Genomic DNA, 17,814 nt, shown 5'->3' with positions numbered 1-17,814 from the left:
AGTGGCAGAAAAAATCGTGAACAAACAGCTTTAATTATTTTTAGAGACCAACAACCTCCTCCGCCACTCCCAGGCATCAGCAAAGTGGCAGAAAAAATCGTGAACGAACAGCTTTAATTATTTTTAGAGACCAACAACCTCCTCCGCCACTCCCAGACAGGGTTCAGACCAGGACAAGGGACTGACACCGCCCCCCTAGCCGTGACAGAGGAGACTAGAGCCATCTTGGATTCAGGGGGATCAGTGGCAGTGATCCTCCTGGACCTGAGTGCCGCCTTTGACACGGTGGATCACACCAACCTTCTCCACCGTCTCCACAACACTGGAGTCACCGGGATCGCCCTGGCCTGGCTAAAATCGTTCCTGGAGCATAGGACCTTCCAAGTGGCCGACAATCACGGTCACTCCAAAGCTCTTCCCCTTCAATGTGGGGTTCCCCAGGGATCGTCCCTGAGCCCCACACTTTTTAACGTTTACATGGCCCCCTTAGACGACATAGTTTCACCATTTGGCGTAAAGGTGGTCATGTACGCCGACGACACCCAACTAGTCATCTCCATCAACCAGGTCGATCAATCCATAGAGAATCTAGCTACCTGCCTGCACAACATATCCAAATGGATGGGCGACTCCCGATTAAAACTCAACGGTGAGAAATCGGAGATCATGCTCCTAGGTGACCCACACAGACTCCCTAAATCCCTCTCCTGGCCTCCCAGCATGGGCACCTCCCCCACTCCAAAAAATGTAATCAAGAGCCTGGGATTCTGGCTCGACCAGGACCTCAGCTTCAGATCCCAAGCGAGAAAGACAGCCACACTTGCTTCGGCCTCATGCGTGCCGCCCGGAAGATCTTCCCCCTTGTCCCCCCCCCAGTCTAGAAAAACTCTCATCAAGGGCCTTATCATCTCTAGACTGCATTATGGAAATGCCCTATACCTGGGCTCCCCTGTAGCTGTCATCAAAAAACTTCAGCACGCTCAGAATGCCGCAGCAAGACTCCTTACTGCAACGAAATCAAGATGCTCGGCTAAACCCTCTCTCAAAGCTCTTCATTGGCTCCCCATCCAGGAGCGTATCGCTTTTAAGACCCTATGCATTTCCCACAAAATTTTACAAGGCAAAGGCCCACCCACACTAAAACCACTCATCAAACCTCATAAATCCACCAGACAGCTCAGGTCGGACTCCCTTTTCCTTGCCAGCATCCCCAGAATAAGAAAAGCGCGCACGGGAGGTCGCCGCTTCGCTTACAACGCCCCCAAGCTCTGGAACAGCCTGCCCCTTAACATCCGTAGAGAAACCAACCTACTGTCATTCTGCAGGCTACTGAAGACCTGGCTCTTCCCCCAATAATTTCACCTCAGGAGCACTTCAAGCTGATACTATGGCGCTGGGACGCCCTGGGGTAGCTACGCGCTTTATAAATCCAAATCCAAATCCAAATCCATTTAGGAAAGAGACCAAATACTTTTTTGCTTTTACTATGTAAGAAGGGTCTATACCTCTCCTGGTAGTTTTAGTGACGTTAATACCCTGACCACCAGTAAACATTATATGGGGAAGTGGTTCAGTGTCAACTGTGTTTTTTAGGGTACTTTTCGGGGAGCCCCATAATTACTGATGTTTTCTGTGGACACATCAATCAGAGTCCATTGTAATCCATTATTTATTGTATTTTTTATGTAGTGCGAACTCAGCCCAAGGACACTGGAGTGCTTCAAATGAGCGCCAGTTACCATTCACAGGATCCTATTCATTTCTTTGGGCAAAATGAGATTAAGTGATTGGACCAGGTCCACAGGATGTTGAGCTGATGCTGCACTAGAACCGAGTTCTGCAGTTCCAAAGTCGGCAGTTCTGGTCATAACACCACATTCTCTCCATCCGAAGAATGAGCTCCCCAATGCTCCTTTGCCATGACTCATGTTCGATATGATTAACCTGTATTTTCTACAGCTTTGTCACACTAGTGGGCCCCACTGGGGCAAGCAGATTCTGGGAGACAGTAAATTGGGAGGCTAACTGCTTAAATGTCCTTCCCTACCTCCCCTCACTGCCCCCTTCCTTTTTCCACTCCTGCTCTGTTTTACACCTATCCCTTCTCCTCACCTCCCACCTTTACAACTTAACTGTGTGCTATGCCTGTCCTATATGCTCTCCATCCCACCCGCTGTTTTCTCTTACCGGCGCCATACCAACCACTCTCCACCTGCTCTGGTACACCACTCCTGCTTCCCTACTCCTTCTCCTCACCTTAATTCCCCTCAATTTAACACATTCCTCTGCTGCATTACTCCCACTGCTATATCCATCCATCGAACGCTCTCTCAGGTTTGAAAACCCTTCTTTCCTTTCAATGCTAACTTTCAGTTCCTCTTCTCTTTTCCCCCTAAATGTACACTCCAGATTTGAAAATCCCCACCCACCTTTCCTTTGAATGTTATGTTTCAGTTTAATCTAGTCCAGGGTAACCTATAAAAACGGTATCTCTTGGTTGGTGTGTTATGTAAAATGCTCTGACACTCTCTACTAGCACTGTCTTAAAATCTCAAATAAAATTAAAAATAATTCTGCACCTTATATGCACCTTATATGCGGCTTGAATGATAGCAATTCTGCAGTTTACAAAGAGCTAGACTAAATGAGATGTGATGAGATGAGGTCAGAGAGATTGCAACCCTAATCTAGTGACTTCTTAGTCATACATTTAGCCCTAACCCTGTAACTTCTCAGTCTGGGCTTTACTGCCAGGATCCTAACTCAAACCCTTCTTTCCTTAGATACACATTGATTGGCTCCTGGAACCTGTTCATATTAACCTCATTTACACTTGGTTAAGGGCACAGTATCTTAAATTAGTTCAACCTTTTTGACCAGTTCTGGTTTGTTAACCTGTATCTATAATGTACACTGTCCGGTTAGACAAGCCACCTTGTACAGCCCTTAATAGTGCTGTTGAGGCCCATTTTCAAGAGCATGTCCTGCAAAGTACATGACTCTGAGATCTTTGTATAGACTTAGAAAATGCTGCATGCGCACACATGTTTTGGGGAGGGGGTGGGGTTTGATGGGGTGGTGAGAACCAGCAGTGGGGTGTCGAGAATGGAATCATTGCCATGAGTCCCAGAATACCCTCCCAGGTGACAGTGTGCTTAACAAATCTGCATAACATACCATAAAATGGGCATGAGTTTAGCAAGTGCAGGGGCTGTAGCTGTCAACAGTGTAGCAGGTGCTGAGCTGCCAGGGCCCACTGCAGACACATTTTTTGTGATTTCTACTACCATACCGGAGGTTGAGTCGCTGGTTTCCTTTTTAGCATTAGGACCATTGCACCCTTCATATGCCACTGTGCAAGAAGATAAGCCAGGCTGAAAGACAAACGTCCAGAAAGAGCATAAAGCACAGAAAGAAAGGAGGCAGGTCAAAGAGGCAGGAGTTGGACCAAGAGCAGAGGGAAGACTAGCTAATTAACATGAAAAAGGAAGGCAGATATAACACAAGGTGGGAGGCAGAGCTCTACAAAAATAGTACTTTTCCATAATGCCCTCTACTACATACATCTTGTGAATATGAATGAATGAAGTATTTACCATATATTTCAACCTAAATCTTATATTTTTATGATGTATGCCAGATCTGCAACTTCCAAATTGTGAAGTTTACTGCCCTTGAAAATCTCACTTATTCAAAATTAGAACATACCGAAACTTATTTAACATACACTAAAATGAAGCAAACACAAAGAGATGATGGACAGAGTGCTGACACTTTTCAAACACTCCCCCCCAGTCACAGATCTGGGTTGATTCCATCATCATTCTTTAGCTCACTTCGTCACCTCAGTTCAGACCCAGCTATATGTAAATCAGTCTTGACCCTGTCTGGACTGTTCCCATGAGGCACAGGGTTAGTGCTGACCCTGTGCCTCATGGGAACAGTCCAGCCCGAACTGCCAACAAGCATCCTGGGATCCGATTTCGGGGTAACACTCCACTTCAGCCAGGCTAGCTTGAATCCAGAGGCAAAGTGAGCAAAGGACCCGCGTCTGGGCATCCCCTGACAACTTAGGGCGAACAAAGCAAACACAAAGAGATGATGGACGGAGTCCTGAAACTTTTCAAACACACACCCCCAGTCACCCCCAGTCACAGATCTGGGTTGAATCCATCATGGTTCTTTAGCTCACTTCGCCACATCTGTTCAGATCCAGCTATATGCAAATCAGTCTTGACCCTGTGCCTCATGGGAACAGTCCAGTCCGAACTGCCCAGACTACGGCCAAGTGCTCTCCATGCCACTGGAGTCAACCTATCCTGGCTGATGAGGGGTGGAGCCCAGAAACCGGTCCTAGGATGCTTGTTTCCAGTCCAGGAAGACCTGGCCTGGCAGTTTGGGCTGGGCTGTTCCTATTGAGTGCAGGGTCAAGACTGATTTGCATTTGGCTGAGTTCAAACTGGAATGGCATGGGGAGCAAACAAATGATGGATTTAGGCCCAGATCTCTGTACCGGGGTGAATGTATGACATTGTTCTGCATTCTGTCCATCAATTTCTGTCTTTGTATACACTAAAATAACCCATACATTTGTTTTGTGTTATATATGCATAAATAAAACGTTTCAGCCTTTTTCGATGGCATGTAAATAAAGCATATTTGTATTATTCCATGAAATTATGATTTATGCTTTGAACATGTTTGTGAATTGAGAATTTTGTGTTTCTAATGAATTTCTCCTAAAGACCTGAAACCTCTGTAGCAGGGCCTGCTTTAGTTCTCAGTTGGCTACCCAGAGGTTAATGGGAGGGACATGTTATCAGTGTCCTTTTTCACAGCTCCAGGGATCATATTGTCCCTTATAGTTTGATGGCAGAGAACATGATTTATCAACATTTTTCATTTAAACAGCTGAAATGAAATACAAAAGCAATATATTTATGTTTGTCTACAGTAAATGCACCTTCAGAAAAACTACAGAGTTATGAAACTTTCTACAGCTACAGTTGTGAAAACGACATGACTGCCATTGATTGCATTGTGTCTAACAGTCTCAAATCCACCCTCACAACTATAATACTGAGGCCACTAAAAGGTAAGCAATGTTAAATTTCCAGGTGCATCAGATGCATATTTTAATTATGTAAATTGTATAAGTTTGGGACCTTTGAGTATTTAGCTACACTAAACCTTGGGCTCTGAGAGGTGGGTGTTTGTGGGAACTATACTACTGTAATCTTAGTGTCTTCCCACATCAACCACTAAGATTTTAGGCTGTTCCTGTACAGAGACAGACGTCTGGTAGAATTCTGAGCTTTCAGCAGCCAGACAGTAGATAAACAAAAATCGTTTTGGGATCCTGCTTTCACATCATATACCCTCTTATGTTAAACACAACTCAGAAATTGAGAATTAATTGTTGCATTGTAGTTATGGCATGAGGACTTAATGGCTGCATAAAACACATAAAGAAAATTATAAAGTATTACATTGGATTATAATGTTAAGTTAAAAACAGCAGTTGTTTCATATTACACAGCACTTTACATCTTTTGCCTTGATTGCGAGGAGGGTGGACTTAGGTGTAGAGATATCAAGTGTCTGAAATTTACAATTACGGCCTGTATATCCACTTCTAAATTGATCTATTAGGTGTTAATTCCCATGGAATGGGAAATAACCGTGGAGACCCTTTTTTCCTGCTGAAACTGCACACAGAATTCCCAGTTCCCTCAGGATAAAGATTTATCCTCACATTTACCACCTGCTCTAAATGGGTGGTAATTGTGAGGGGATAGATGTTAGGATTGGCCGCCAGAGGAAAGTGGAGGGTGTAGCTGTGCACAGGGGAGCTTTTCCAACTCTCAAGGGTTAGGAAAGGGCTGGAGGCAGATGCTGGACTGCATTTCCTAAATAGTTTTACCGATCAAACAGAGCAGTGTCTCACATGTCACTCCATCTAGTTAGTAATTTTATCTGTGTTTATGTCTGTCAAACGTATTTTAAATCCACAGTATAAAACTTGTATCCACTTTAAATGTGAGTAGTTTGAGATTTTGTGTGTGTCAACCTGCCTGCCTGCAAGTTGTTACAAAATCTCTTTGTTTTGTGATTTGAGTCATGTAACGTTGGACTACAGGATAAGCCAATCATTTTCTAGGGTCAAGCACAAAAAGCACTATTGTGAATGCCACTGACTCCAATGTGTGCTTGTAGCATGCATTTCCTTAAGAAAAGGGTTGTATTGTAACCTCCACTAAGGACTATGTTAACATTGACGGTGACGGCTCGCACAAAAATTTGATAATCGGTTATTTTTACTCTTAAGTGAAGACTGGTAGTGGATAGCAATGTACTTGGAGGTTTGGAACATGATTTTTCTCTCAATTGTCCCCATCACTGTAATGAAGGGAATTCAACAAATGAAGTCATCTCCAGATGTGACGTTTCCTCCAAAAGAAGGACATTTCTCTATCTCCTTTCAAGTGTGGTCTACTATAGTTACAACTTAAATACGAACAAAATGGCAACCTTGTATATGTAAGCGAGTTAGTTAACACATACTACATTGTTATATTTTGCTGGTAAAGGGACTTTAAAGGAAGGTATGCTGTTATCTTGATGTGAGCTGAGGTCGGGCTCCCACAAAGCCCCAAAAAATGTATTTAGGTAAACCAATTATTGGAAGGACTCCTGGGTTTCATCTACGTAAATTGGCATCAGCAGCAAAGCCTTCCACAGAGAAAATTACACATGATACATGTACAACATTTCCTTAACAACAACAGATTTAAGAAATAAATAAGTTAGAATCCCAAAACAATTTAATTTAAAATAGAATTATTAGGATAGTAATGTCCCCTGCATGGTGTACAGTCTTGCCACCCTGAGTTATCAACTGCATATATCTGGTATCCTGGTTTTTTAATTGTTTGCCCCAACCACATGATTATCCACCATACTCACAAAGGCCTAGACCTGTCCCTTGACATAACGGTGGTCCTTGTAGGGGTGTACCAAGCGCGCTCTCTATATGAAAAGAGACTTGTGTCCTTGACTTGGGTTCAAGAATTCAGTGTAAGGGTGGCAGCTGTGCATGTTTTAGCAATTGCTGGAGCCCAGAGGGACTCTCCATGATGGCGCAGAACTTTACATACATCCACTTACAAATATCACCATGGGGAATCCTTGCGGCTCTGGAGAGATCAATGGACCATTTCCACCATGAGGAGAATTAGAGCTCCCTGAGAGAAAAGTTATCAAAACATTATGGACATTTATAATTTATGATGAGTCAATGACGAGGTTAAGATTGTTTTAAAGGCTTTCTTTTTTTATTTACTAGGGTAAAACTTTAACCCGTTCGTTGCTTCTGTCGGGCAGTGGCCATCGTGAGCACTACCTCTGTAGTGCTGCGCAAGTCCATTGGCCGACGCGGCCCCGCCCACACTTCATAGCCCCCGCACTGTGGCGGATTTTTAGGCCGCGGTAAACGGGTTAAACATCAGTTTGTAATTTACAGAAATAAAAGAAGAGACTGAACTCACCAAGCAAAACGTGTTCCATGAAGAAACCCAGTAAACTAGCTAAGGGACTTATTCTAAATTAGAACCCATAAAGATGTCAATTGAAAAAAGAGCGATAATAAGGACAAACTCATGAAGAGTAGTTTTGGAAAACTCAGCCGAGGTTCCTGCAATTGTATTTGCCACCGTATTTAGAATAATGGTCTATGCAGTAGCATCGATGACGAATTAATAAAGGTAATCACCTCTAAAATATCTAAAAATGAATCAACTCTCGATGAAGGAGAGTCTTGGGCAGAGGGGAAATCCAGCAGCAGGACTGCTGGAGGGTTAAAGGGAATGGAGAGGTGTCATGTTCAACTAGTAACACTCGTCATGTAACTTTCTCATACAAGAATCATTTTCCTAAGACCTATCCACTTGATGTGCGATCAGAACTACTTGTAAGGTGGTGGTCAGTCATACGATACATCTTCTTCCGATTCCCACAGTCTACATTCTCGTCATCTGGATTGATGCAGTTTTCTTAGCATAATTGTGACATGAGGAAAGGTTCCCATGAGAACCCTCTTAACTAAGCTAAAAGACGCACTATGAGTTTACAGAAACAAAGGCTAGTCAGCAAATATGAAAACATATATCAAGTTAATTTGAAGCAACATGTATAATTCTATATCACCATTTGTTCTCTACAGTTTCAATAAGGGCCAGATGTATGACATTGACAATTTGCGACTCACAAATTGTGCTAGATTGCAAGTCGCAATTTGCGAGTCGCAAGATGCCCTGTACAACAGTGTCTTAGATAGTTTGCGATTCCCATTGGGGTCACAAATTGCATTCCTCACGAATATTCATGAGGCACTTGCAAGATGTGACCCCATTGGGAATGGCTGGCCCTCCCAGGGATGGTGGCCTGCTGGGCTCAGCAGACATCCATGTCTGGGATTTCTTTTAAATAAAGCAGTTTTGTTTTTAAATGCAGCCCCTTTTCCTTAAAGTAAAACAGGATGCATTTAAAAAAAGAAAATTAATTTTTTGAGTTTCAGGTTTTTAAGGGCAGGTAGTGGTCCCTGGCACTACTGCCTGCCCTAAAAATATTTTCCTCTGCAGGTGCAAAGGGTAATGGGTCCCCTGGTGAACCCTTCCCATTTGCGAGTACATTACCACTCTCTTGAAGAGGGCGGTAAAAATGGTGAGTGTTTTGCAACCGCAATTACGGTTGCAAAACATTCATGCATGGTGTAGAGAGTCTTTATTAGGAAGGGACGCCCAGTCACGCCCTTGAAACGTCCCTTCCTAATAGCGAGTTGCAATTCCTATTTAGAGAGTTGCAAATAAATTAGGACTCGCTAAATAGGAATTGTACATGGCCCTATTTGTTTTTGCAATGCCAAACGGGTCCCTAACCTGTTTACGCATGCAATTTAGGGTCATACATCTGGCCTTAAGTCTGTTATTCTTAGTGGAAATGATCTAACATGGGGTGAGAAGAACTACATGATCATAATATTCGAGTCAGGAAATTTCTAAGATGACATCAATGTTAGGCTGTTGCACACAATACTTTACAATAAGCAAAGGTCAAAAAGAAAAGCTTGGGCCTAGTCACTGCACATGCTATAGTATAATTGTTTGGTGAAAATTCTTTGAAAACATGCAATTATAAATGATGCATTTCTAATAACATCTTTAACATCTACATTTGTCACTTTGTGATGTATTTTGGTTTTATTTCTTTTGTTCTACTAAGGTGTATTCACACATTTTTGTGAATCATTTCTAAAACGGCATTTCATTTGCATTTAAACATGTCCTAAATGGAAATTCTAACATGATGAAATATGTTGATTTCTAAATATGTGGTAATTTTTCCCACAATCCTACTGTGACAAGACCTCTTTACCAGTGTCACAGGAGTCTTAGCCTACCAGTTCACTTGTGTAAAGCGCCAATATTTTAATCCTTACACAACTGTCTCAAGTGCATGTATGTACGTGTGTGGTCTGCATGCTGAACACAATGGCATCATGCGTTGTGAGTAAAGCAGAGGGAATAAGGTCTGTGTGTTCCATTTTAGAATCTTCTCATTGTTTTGTTCAAGATGAAGGTGAGGTTTTGGGTGTGAGGGTACTTCCACACAGAGTCTGAGTGTATTGCTGACTGCTGAAAATGTTTCATTTCTGCTGTGTCATCCCAGGTTTTTTTACTCAACCCTATTTTTGCTGGCTGTAGAACTCTCTTCTAACAATTTATAAAGTGATTGTGCTCCTTCTTTCAAACCCGTAAACTTGGCATACTCCTGATTGCTACATTAACATACACATACATGCCTAGTTTATGGTACCATATGTACTGAGGCCCTGTAAATGGAATGTACCTGTGGACTGTGGCATTCATTGTGCCACCCACTGCAGTAGCACTGTGAACACCATCCCCAGGCCCACCATTGTAGCCTGGCTATGCAGCTTTAAAACTGAAAAATTGACCTATCAAAATAACCCCTTTTGCCATGCTTTTAAAACTTCTTTTTAAATAATAAGTGACCTCAAGTAGGCATTGTTGCTCATAAGGCAGGGTGCATGGTATTCAATAGCAGAACATGTAAATTATAAATGTGAAACATGTCCTTACTCTGAAAAAAACTCTGCAAGCTATTTTACTGTAGCAGGATAGGCTGTTCCTTAGGAGAGGATTGGGATACAATTTAAGTTTAGGGAGATAAGTTGGCCTACTGGCTAGGGCGGTCGACCTCTAATCTGGATAACTGGGTTCGAGTCTCGGCAATGACACTGAACATCCTGTGATTCTGGGTAAATCACTTAATTTCCCCGTGCCTAACAAAAATGAATGTGTCCTCATGTAATGCAACTGGTGATATGTAAAGTGCTCTGATACCTGATTCGGGTGAAGTTTGTGCTATCTAAAACTCTGCAAAAATAAAAAAAAATACATGATATCTCAAGCTAGGAAACAGCTAAAAAAATTATTTTTGGACTTTTTGAAATATTGATTACATGCCCTGGTGAAGTTGGATTTGTGATAAATATTTAAAAATAATGACTTTTGCAAAGTTACCTTTGCCCTGCCTGAAGTCCCTTGAAGCTAAATTTGCCTTTCCCTCTACCTTTTCTGCCAGCAAGAAATTAGCGCTTCCGTAGGCATATATGAGATGTGAACTTGCTCTCAGGACAGGCACACAAGGCCTTGGGTGTAGGGAAGTGTAGTTGTGCTCTTGACAGGGCTCTGGGCTGGTTCCACAAACTTGATTCCAAAAAGCCTACTGTTAGAAAATATGTTTATGGTTGCAGAGGTATGCACCCTGTCGAAGGGGGAACCACCATCCTAGACAAGATGAGTCACAACACACCATAAATTATCCTGTGCTCGCCCTCTGATAGCTTGGCACAGCGCAGTCAGGCCTAACTTATGAGGCAATGTGTAAGGTATTTGTGCACCACTTCAAACAATAACACAGTGAAAACACCACAAAAAGACTCCATACCATGTTGGAAAAATAGATCATGGTTTTATCAAGTCAAGTCATAAGCTTTTATTCGATTTGAAAATACAAATCATACAAGCAAAATAACAAAACAGTTCATTGCAAGTGTAATAGATCTAAAAATGACACAAAATATACACAGAAATAATACCTAGAAAAGGTGAGAGCATGTACAGACGATGAATTGGGCAACAATATATAGTTTGGAGATATAAAACATTGATAAAAACTGTAAAAAGGGTCATATATATACAGACAGGAATAAGTATATTTATCTCATCAGGTACTTTTCCTGGCAGCTGTACATTATGAAACATGAGTCCAAATATGGCTCAGATGGACACAGGAAAGTTAATTTGGTGTGTAATAGAAAGGACCATACATTTATGTACTGTGGGCATAGCACAGGTTAAAAATCTATGTGTAGCATGAACTAAAACATATATGTACAGACAGGGGTATAGAAAATTATAGCAGCACTATACTCTTCCTGGCAGCTGTACATTTCAGAATAAAAGTGGCAGCAAAAAAGCAAATATCCACGTTCTCTAAAGAAGATAATAGTATCAAAGCACTCTTTGAGGATCGGGTATTGTATTTTAAAAAGATGGGCTTTAGATATTTTAACCTTAAAAAGTGATAAAATTTACAAAAAAGTAGAAAATGGCAGCAGCTCTGACGTGATGTATTGTCGCATGGGCAGGGAGTCTCAGATCTTACTTTCTGATTTGGGAATGCAACAAGGTGGTGGACAGTACCCAATCTGACTCGAGTTAATACAAATTGATGAGAGGGACGAGACACGTTCACAAGATAGGTTTGAAGCCCCGGAGTTAAGTTCAGTTCCTTATAAAACTTCACGGTGGCTAGTTTACCAAACACCTTATCTCGCTCAGTCTTTTTGAAATTCAAAAATGATTGTTTAATTTCTTTTTTGGGAATTGCAACTACCAATTCGGGATCAAGGAAAATATCAATATCGAATAAGGATTTATACCAGAATTGAATGTATCTCAACCACTGTATACGTAATAAGTAGTCCAATCCTATACAATCAAGAATAATCTCTTGAGTGAATCGAGTCTCTGACTTAGCCCAAATAGAACGCCACAATAAAAGTGGCCGAACGGCTGCTAAGTCGGAGATGAACTCGATCCCTACCTCATCATGAATAAGTTGTACAGAGGCAGAAGGAGGGACACATAACAGTCTCTTTAAAAACGTATTTTCATCTATTTGGAGCGAAGGGCCTTCAGTGTGACCCCACACACCCGCCCCATACAGTGCAGAAGAAACACAACGGATGTTATATATATTGATCATATCTGGGATACTTCTCGATCCAAGCTTGGATGCAAATCGGAATATACTGCTGGTAGTCCGCAACATTTTCAATCTGATGTTGTCGAACTCAGAGGTCCAGGACCCATTATTATTATAAGTAATTCCCAAGTAACAGAAGGATTTAACGTGTGTCATCTTATCACTGTCCAAGAAAAAGCTATGCTTCGGTTTATTTGCAGCCTGCCCACACAGCATTACAAAAGTCTTGGATTTGTTCACACGAAGCCTCCTGTTTTGTATGAACAGCATAAAACTATTGATAAGTCGCTGTAACCCAATCTGAGTGCAGGATAAAAGAACAGCGTCATCCGCATATAATAAGATTGGGACAGGTTTTCCTCCAATCAGGGGAGTATCTGCTGGGATAACGGCCAGGTTATGATCAACACAATTAATAAAAAGGGAAAATAAAAAAGGTGCCAAAACGCATCCCTGGCGAATTCCCCTTGAAACTTTGATGAATGGTGTGCATTCGCCTAGGGTGCCATAACGGACCTTACAAGAAAGTTTCTCGTAAAGCCTGGCCAGAAAGTGAACAATTTCCTTTGGTGCCCCTGACTCTAACAAAACCTCCCAAAGAATAGCGTGATTAACTAAATCAAATGCGCTGCTCAAATCAGCAAAACATAAAAAAAGGCTGCCCTTTTTAGCTACAGTATATTTATTAATGATAAGGTCCAAATTTACACATTGCTCCAAAGTGCCCATGCCTTTCCTAAAGCCGTATTGCACTTTTGTTAAAATATTCGAATCGGTTGCCCAAATTTCTAACCTTTTGAGCATGATTCTGCTCATAACCTTTACTGAAGCGTCCAGCAGGGAAATCGGGCGATAATTGGAGGCCTCAGATTTACTACCTTTTTTGAATAGGGGAATAATAACTGATTGGCCCCAGGATGGAGGAATGTTACCTGCTGCCGCACAGTTAAAAGTCCTCACCAAAATAGGAGCCCACAGATTCGGTTCAGCTTTTAATAAATCAATGGGGACCCCATCTGGGCCCGGTGCCTTCCCCCCCTTGCTATTGGAAAGCCCTTCATAACCTTCCTCCAAGGTTACTCCCAGGGGTAAAGGTGTCCAAGAAGAGGCCTCAATTGTTAACACAGCTAGATGTGTCCCTTCTGGATTAAAAATATTAGTAAAGTGGGTGATCCAGTCATTACATGCAATATAGGAAGTTAGTTCCGGGGTACCATCAGTATTGAGAAAGGGGCTGTTAATTGTTTCCCAATATAGTTTGCAGTTTTTGGTCTCGGCTGCTTCCTTTAACTTGTCCCATGCTTCGCTTTGTAGGACCTTTTTTCTGTTGGAGATTGCCATTTTGTAATTGACCCTTAGTTGTTTTATTCCGTTACTGTCTCGTGGTTTGATACCTAGTGCCTTCTTCAATTCTCGAAGGGCATATATACAGGGTTTGTCAAACCATCCCCGCTTTATAACTCTGTTAGATGGGGATAACTTGGTAAATATACCTTCAATAATGGTATTGATATTAATGAATTGTGACAATAAGAAATCAGGATTAATTACATTTTTTAGACAGTAACTGATTTCCCTTTTGCAACTAATTATGACCTCCCTCTGTTTGGTCATAGAATTCGTTCCAGACCATCTAATCCTCACACCATTAGGTCTGATAGGTACTAAATCAGTGGAACATGTTTCTCCTGTCGCTGGGGGTGTACCACGTCCCAGAAGGGTGACACAGACGCTATTATGGTCACTGAGACTTTCCTCTCTGATATACAGGTTTGAAAAGTCACCTGAGCTAGAGAACAGGATATGATCTATGTAAGTCCCAGCGTCCCTCCCTGTAAAGGTGGGACAAGTAACATTCAAACTGTTTTTGTTGCAGCTTAACAAGTGTAGGTCTAGTTTAGTTAGCAGTTTATTTAGGATTGAACCATAATGGCAATGTGGAAAGTGAAGGAAATCCTCACTCTCACCCACATTCCCCCAATGATTAACCTTTTCTATACCGAGGCCACAAGGATTCCCTTTTGATAGATAACATGGTTGCAGATTAAAGTCCCCTGCCCACAGGACATCTGCCTTTCTATTAGAGATGCCCAGAACCTTAAAATTTCCTTTTCCAGGGGGAATAGAATATTCCCTCTGGATGCATCAAAGATGTTGTTGTAAAAGTTTACGAGGACATGGTCATTTCCCTTACTACAGTCAACCCTCACTACCTGGCTGTGGGTACCCACAGTCGAGCTACTTCTGACTACGCAATTACTGAGCTTATTGGACAGAAGTAGCAAAAGGCCCCCCTTGGCCCTGCCTGCACTGGATTTAGTAGCGTTAAGACAATGGGATGAGTAGCCCTCTATATTTATTTGCTCCTGGCACCAGGTTTCCTGGAGGAGGATTATGTCGAATCCTTCCCCAATAAACCTGGACCAAAAGGGGGTATCTAATTTCCCTGCAATACCGGCAATGTTCCAGGAGATGAGGGTAAGGCCGGTAGGCTCGGTGGTACCATAAGCAACTATCCCCGGCTGGAATATGCAAGATGTAGTTGGATTAACCTCCAAAATACTCTCGCCCATGCCTATTCTAGAGACGTCAAGGGACACACTTGCTTCAATACTAATACATGTAACATCTTTACATGAGTGCCCAGCTACAGGTGGAAGAGGTTCTGTGGGACAGCCTTCCTGTACAAAATCCTCCCGTGGGTCTGCCTGTCTACTGGAGGGTACACAGTCCGAGAAGGGGTCTGTTGTAACACTGTCGTGGACGGGCTGCATAAGTACATCAAACCCCGACTGCCCAGTAATGGGCTGACTCGAAGGTGGTAGGACCCAAAGTCAGTCAACCATCTCAAGGCAGTCGAATCTGTTATTGGTGTGAATACCTTGCCACCCGTTACCCATAGAATGGCCTTTATAAGGGTACCAGGGGCGAGGTGCCCATTCCCTGTTCCTACTCTTTTGGGTCAACCAGGGACCTCCGTAGTTCCATGCTTGTTCTGGGGGAAGAACCCAATTAGATGAAGGTGTTGGGGGTGATAATTATATACGGGGGGGTAAAAAAAGGAGAGTCGATGAGTATCAATGCCCCCTTTCTTTTCCAAATCTGGCCACGAACAAATATGGTTCACGGTCGATGCGTCTTCACACGTAACAATGACGCAATCCCCCTGTATACTCTTAGGGCTCGCCCCCACCCATGATACCCTACGGGCAGATGATATTCTACTAGTATTTACGGGCTGTAATGGCCTGTTGATACTAAGCCATTGAAGAATTTTGTTCAAGAGGGACCAGGAAGGTTCATCTGATCCTGCTGTTAGTTCCGGGACTCCCGTTAAAATTACCGTGAATGGGGAGGCCTCAGGTGGCAGATGAACTGGACGTTTGGGCCTAGGCCCCCTCTTGCCCTCTAAAAAATTAGATTTTTGGGGCATCAAGGGTTTAATTTGGGATGGCTGCGAGGACACCTTGGTTGCGGTAGAATTAACAGCTGTAGATGGAACTACGGGGGAAGGAGGAGACGGGTTTGGTTGACTGGATGAATGTGATTGAGACGTGGATATGACTTTTGGTTTAAAGTTAGCACAATTATTTGAAGCTGGTAGTGGGGCGGTTATAGACTCAATTGTTTTTACCTGAACTTTGGGTGTAGCGGGCGGTCTAGCAGCGTTGGCCGGTATAGACCCTGGATTGGCCGCTACCATGACCCCCCCCTGATTTAACAGTTCCCTCCCTGTTCTGATTGGGTAGTTTGGTAAGAAGTATGGCAAGTTGCTTTTCAATTGCCATAACACTCCGCTCCAGGGGTTGGAGATGGTGTTTTAATAAGTCCCTAAATGTGGCAAAGAGTTGTGGAATATCACAGTCAATCTGACTGGGGCCACCCATGTGGGCATTATTCAATATGGGACTTTGTAAATTAGATAAAGCAGGTGTTGCGGAATTTTTACTAGAAGGGGCATTACTAGATGGTAGTGTGATAGGCCCTTTCTTTTTATTGTTGTTATGGTGATCTTTCATGTTGTTACCCTTTGTATGGGCTTCTATCTGTTTAGAAATAGCACCTTCTCTAACCCCCCTAGACTGGATGATTTGTACAGGATCCTGTACCGGAGTTTCAGACAAAATCTGCTCAAGATCCGGTGTGGTCTCAAGATTCCCAGTCGAATCCAATTCCAGTGACAGATTGGTAGCTGATAAGTCAACGGCACTTGGGATGGAGTGAACTTGGGCTGTTGTGTCAGACTGTAAAAGAATTGGAATAAGGGAAGCTGTTGGGAGTGGGGTTAAGGCCGCTGCAATGAGGCCCATTGAGGATCTCCGCGCGGTCGCAAGGTCCTGGGACACCCTACGTTCTAACAAGGAAATGTTTTGATTAATAGCCTCTGTAGTTTTTGTAATGAACAGGTCAATGGGGCCTGTAAACGAAGCAGTTTTAAGAGCAGTCTTACTTCTGGAACCCCTAGTCATTGTTGTACAGGTTATGAGTCAGGATTCCGAGTACTCAAAGAACCAGAAGTCAATGGGCAAAAGTCAGTACCTTTATAATAAGAAGGCAGCGTCTGATGATAAGGAGCCAAGGGGAGTGACCCAGCCCAGCCTGGTACAGTCTAGAACGGGCTGAAACGGGCCCGCCCTTGGCCCGGGCTTCGCTCGCGTCCCGCGAGACGGGGGTGACTGTGAACTTAAGCGCCTCCAGGCGCGCGATTGACGCGAATAGCGCCGCTGAGGATGCTGGGTAGTGTAGTTTTGATGTCCCTACGCCGCGCTCCGCGGCCAGACCCCGAGGTGGAGCAGGGGTTAGGCGGCGGGAGGCGGGAGGGCAAGGGCACCAAATATTGCAGGATTGAGTGTCCTTCAAAACGGCAAAGAGTCCAGAAAGCAGCTGTTCGTTTTGGCAATGGTTCCCCCCCTCGACCGGGGTGACTGTGAACTTAAGCGCCTCCTGGCACGCGATTGACGCGAATAGCGCCGCTGAGGATGCTGGGTAGTGTAGTTTTGATGTCCCTACGCCGCGCTCCGCTCGGCGGCCAGACCCCGAGGTGGAGCAGGGGTCAGGCGGCGGGAGGCGGGAGGGCAAGGGCACCAAATATTGCAGGATTGAGTGTCCTTCAAAACGGCAAAGAGTCCAGAAAGCAGCTGTTCGTTTTGGCAATGGTTCCCCCCCTCGACCGGGGTGACTGTGAACTTAAGCGCCTCCTGGCGCGCGATTGACGCGAATAGCGCCGCTGAGGATGCTGGGTAGTGTCGTTTTGATGTCCCTACGCCGCGCTCCGCTCGGCGGCCAGACCCCGAGGTGGAGCAGGGGTCAGGCGGCGGGAGGCGGGAAGGCAAGGGCACCAAATATTGCAGGATTGAGTGTCCTTCAAAACGGCAAAGAGTCCAGAAAGCAGCTGTTCGTTTTGGCAATGGTTATACATAAAACTAGACCCACATGACAAAAATCCAACAAGTCGAAGTT

At 43.6% G+C, this 17,814-nt stretch overlaps 1 protein-coding gene across 3 annotated transcripts in view; it reads left to right on the top strand.

Annotated features, from left to right (window-relative positions):
* The window catches only part of LOC144762473 (adhesion G protein-coupled receptor F5-like), a 1,325,307-nt gene that overhangs the window by 856,417 nt on the left and 451,076 nt on the right, over positions 1-17,814 (top strand). For all 3 annotated transcript variants that reach the window (XM_078647685.1, XM_078647687.1, XM_078647686.1), the window contains one exon: positions 4,955-5,095. In XM_078647685.1, coding sequence (XP_078503811.1) covers positions 4,955-5,095 — 141 coding nt within the window. The remainder of the gene's footprint in view (positions 1-4,954; positions 5,096-17,814) is intronic.

This window comes from Lissotriton helveticus, chromosome 6, assembly GCF_964261635.1.
Source record: "Lissotriton helveticus chromosome 6, aLisHel1.1, whole genome shotgun sequence".
Taxonomy (NCBI): Eukaryota; Metazoa; Chordata; class Amphibia; order Caudata; family Salamandridae; genus Lissotriton; species Lissotriton helveticus.
The sequence above is the reverse complement of the archived record's forward strand: the minus strand, read 5'-3'. Positions and strand labels throughout refer to the sequence as shown.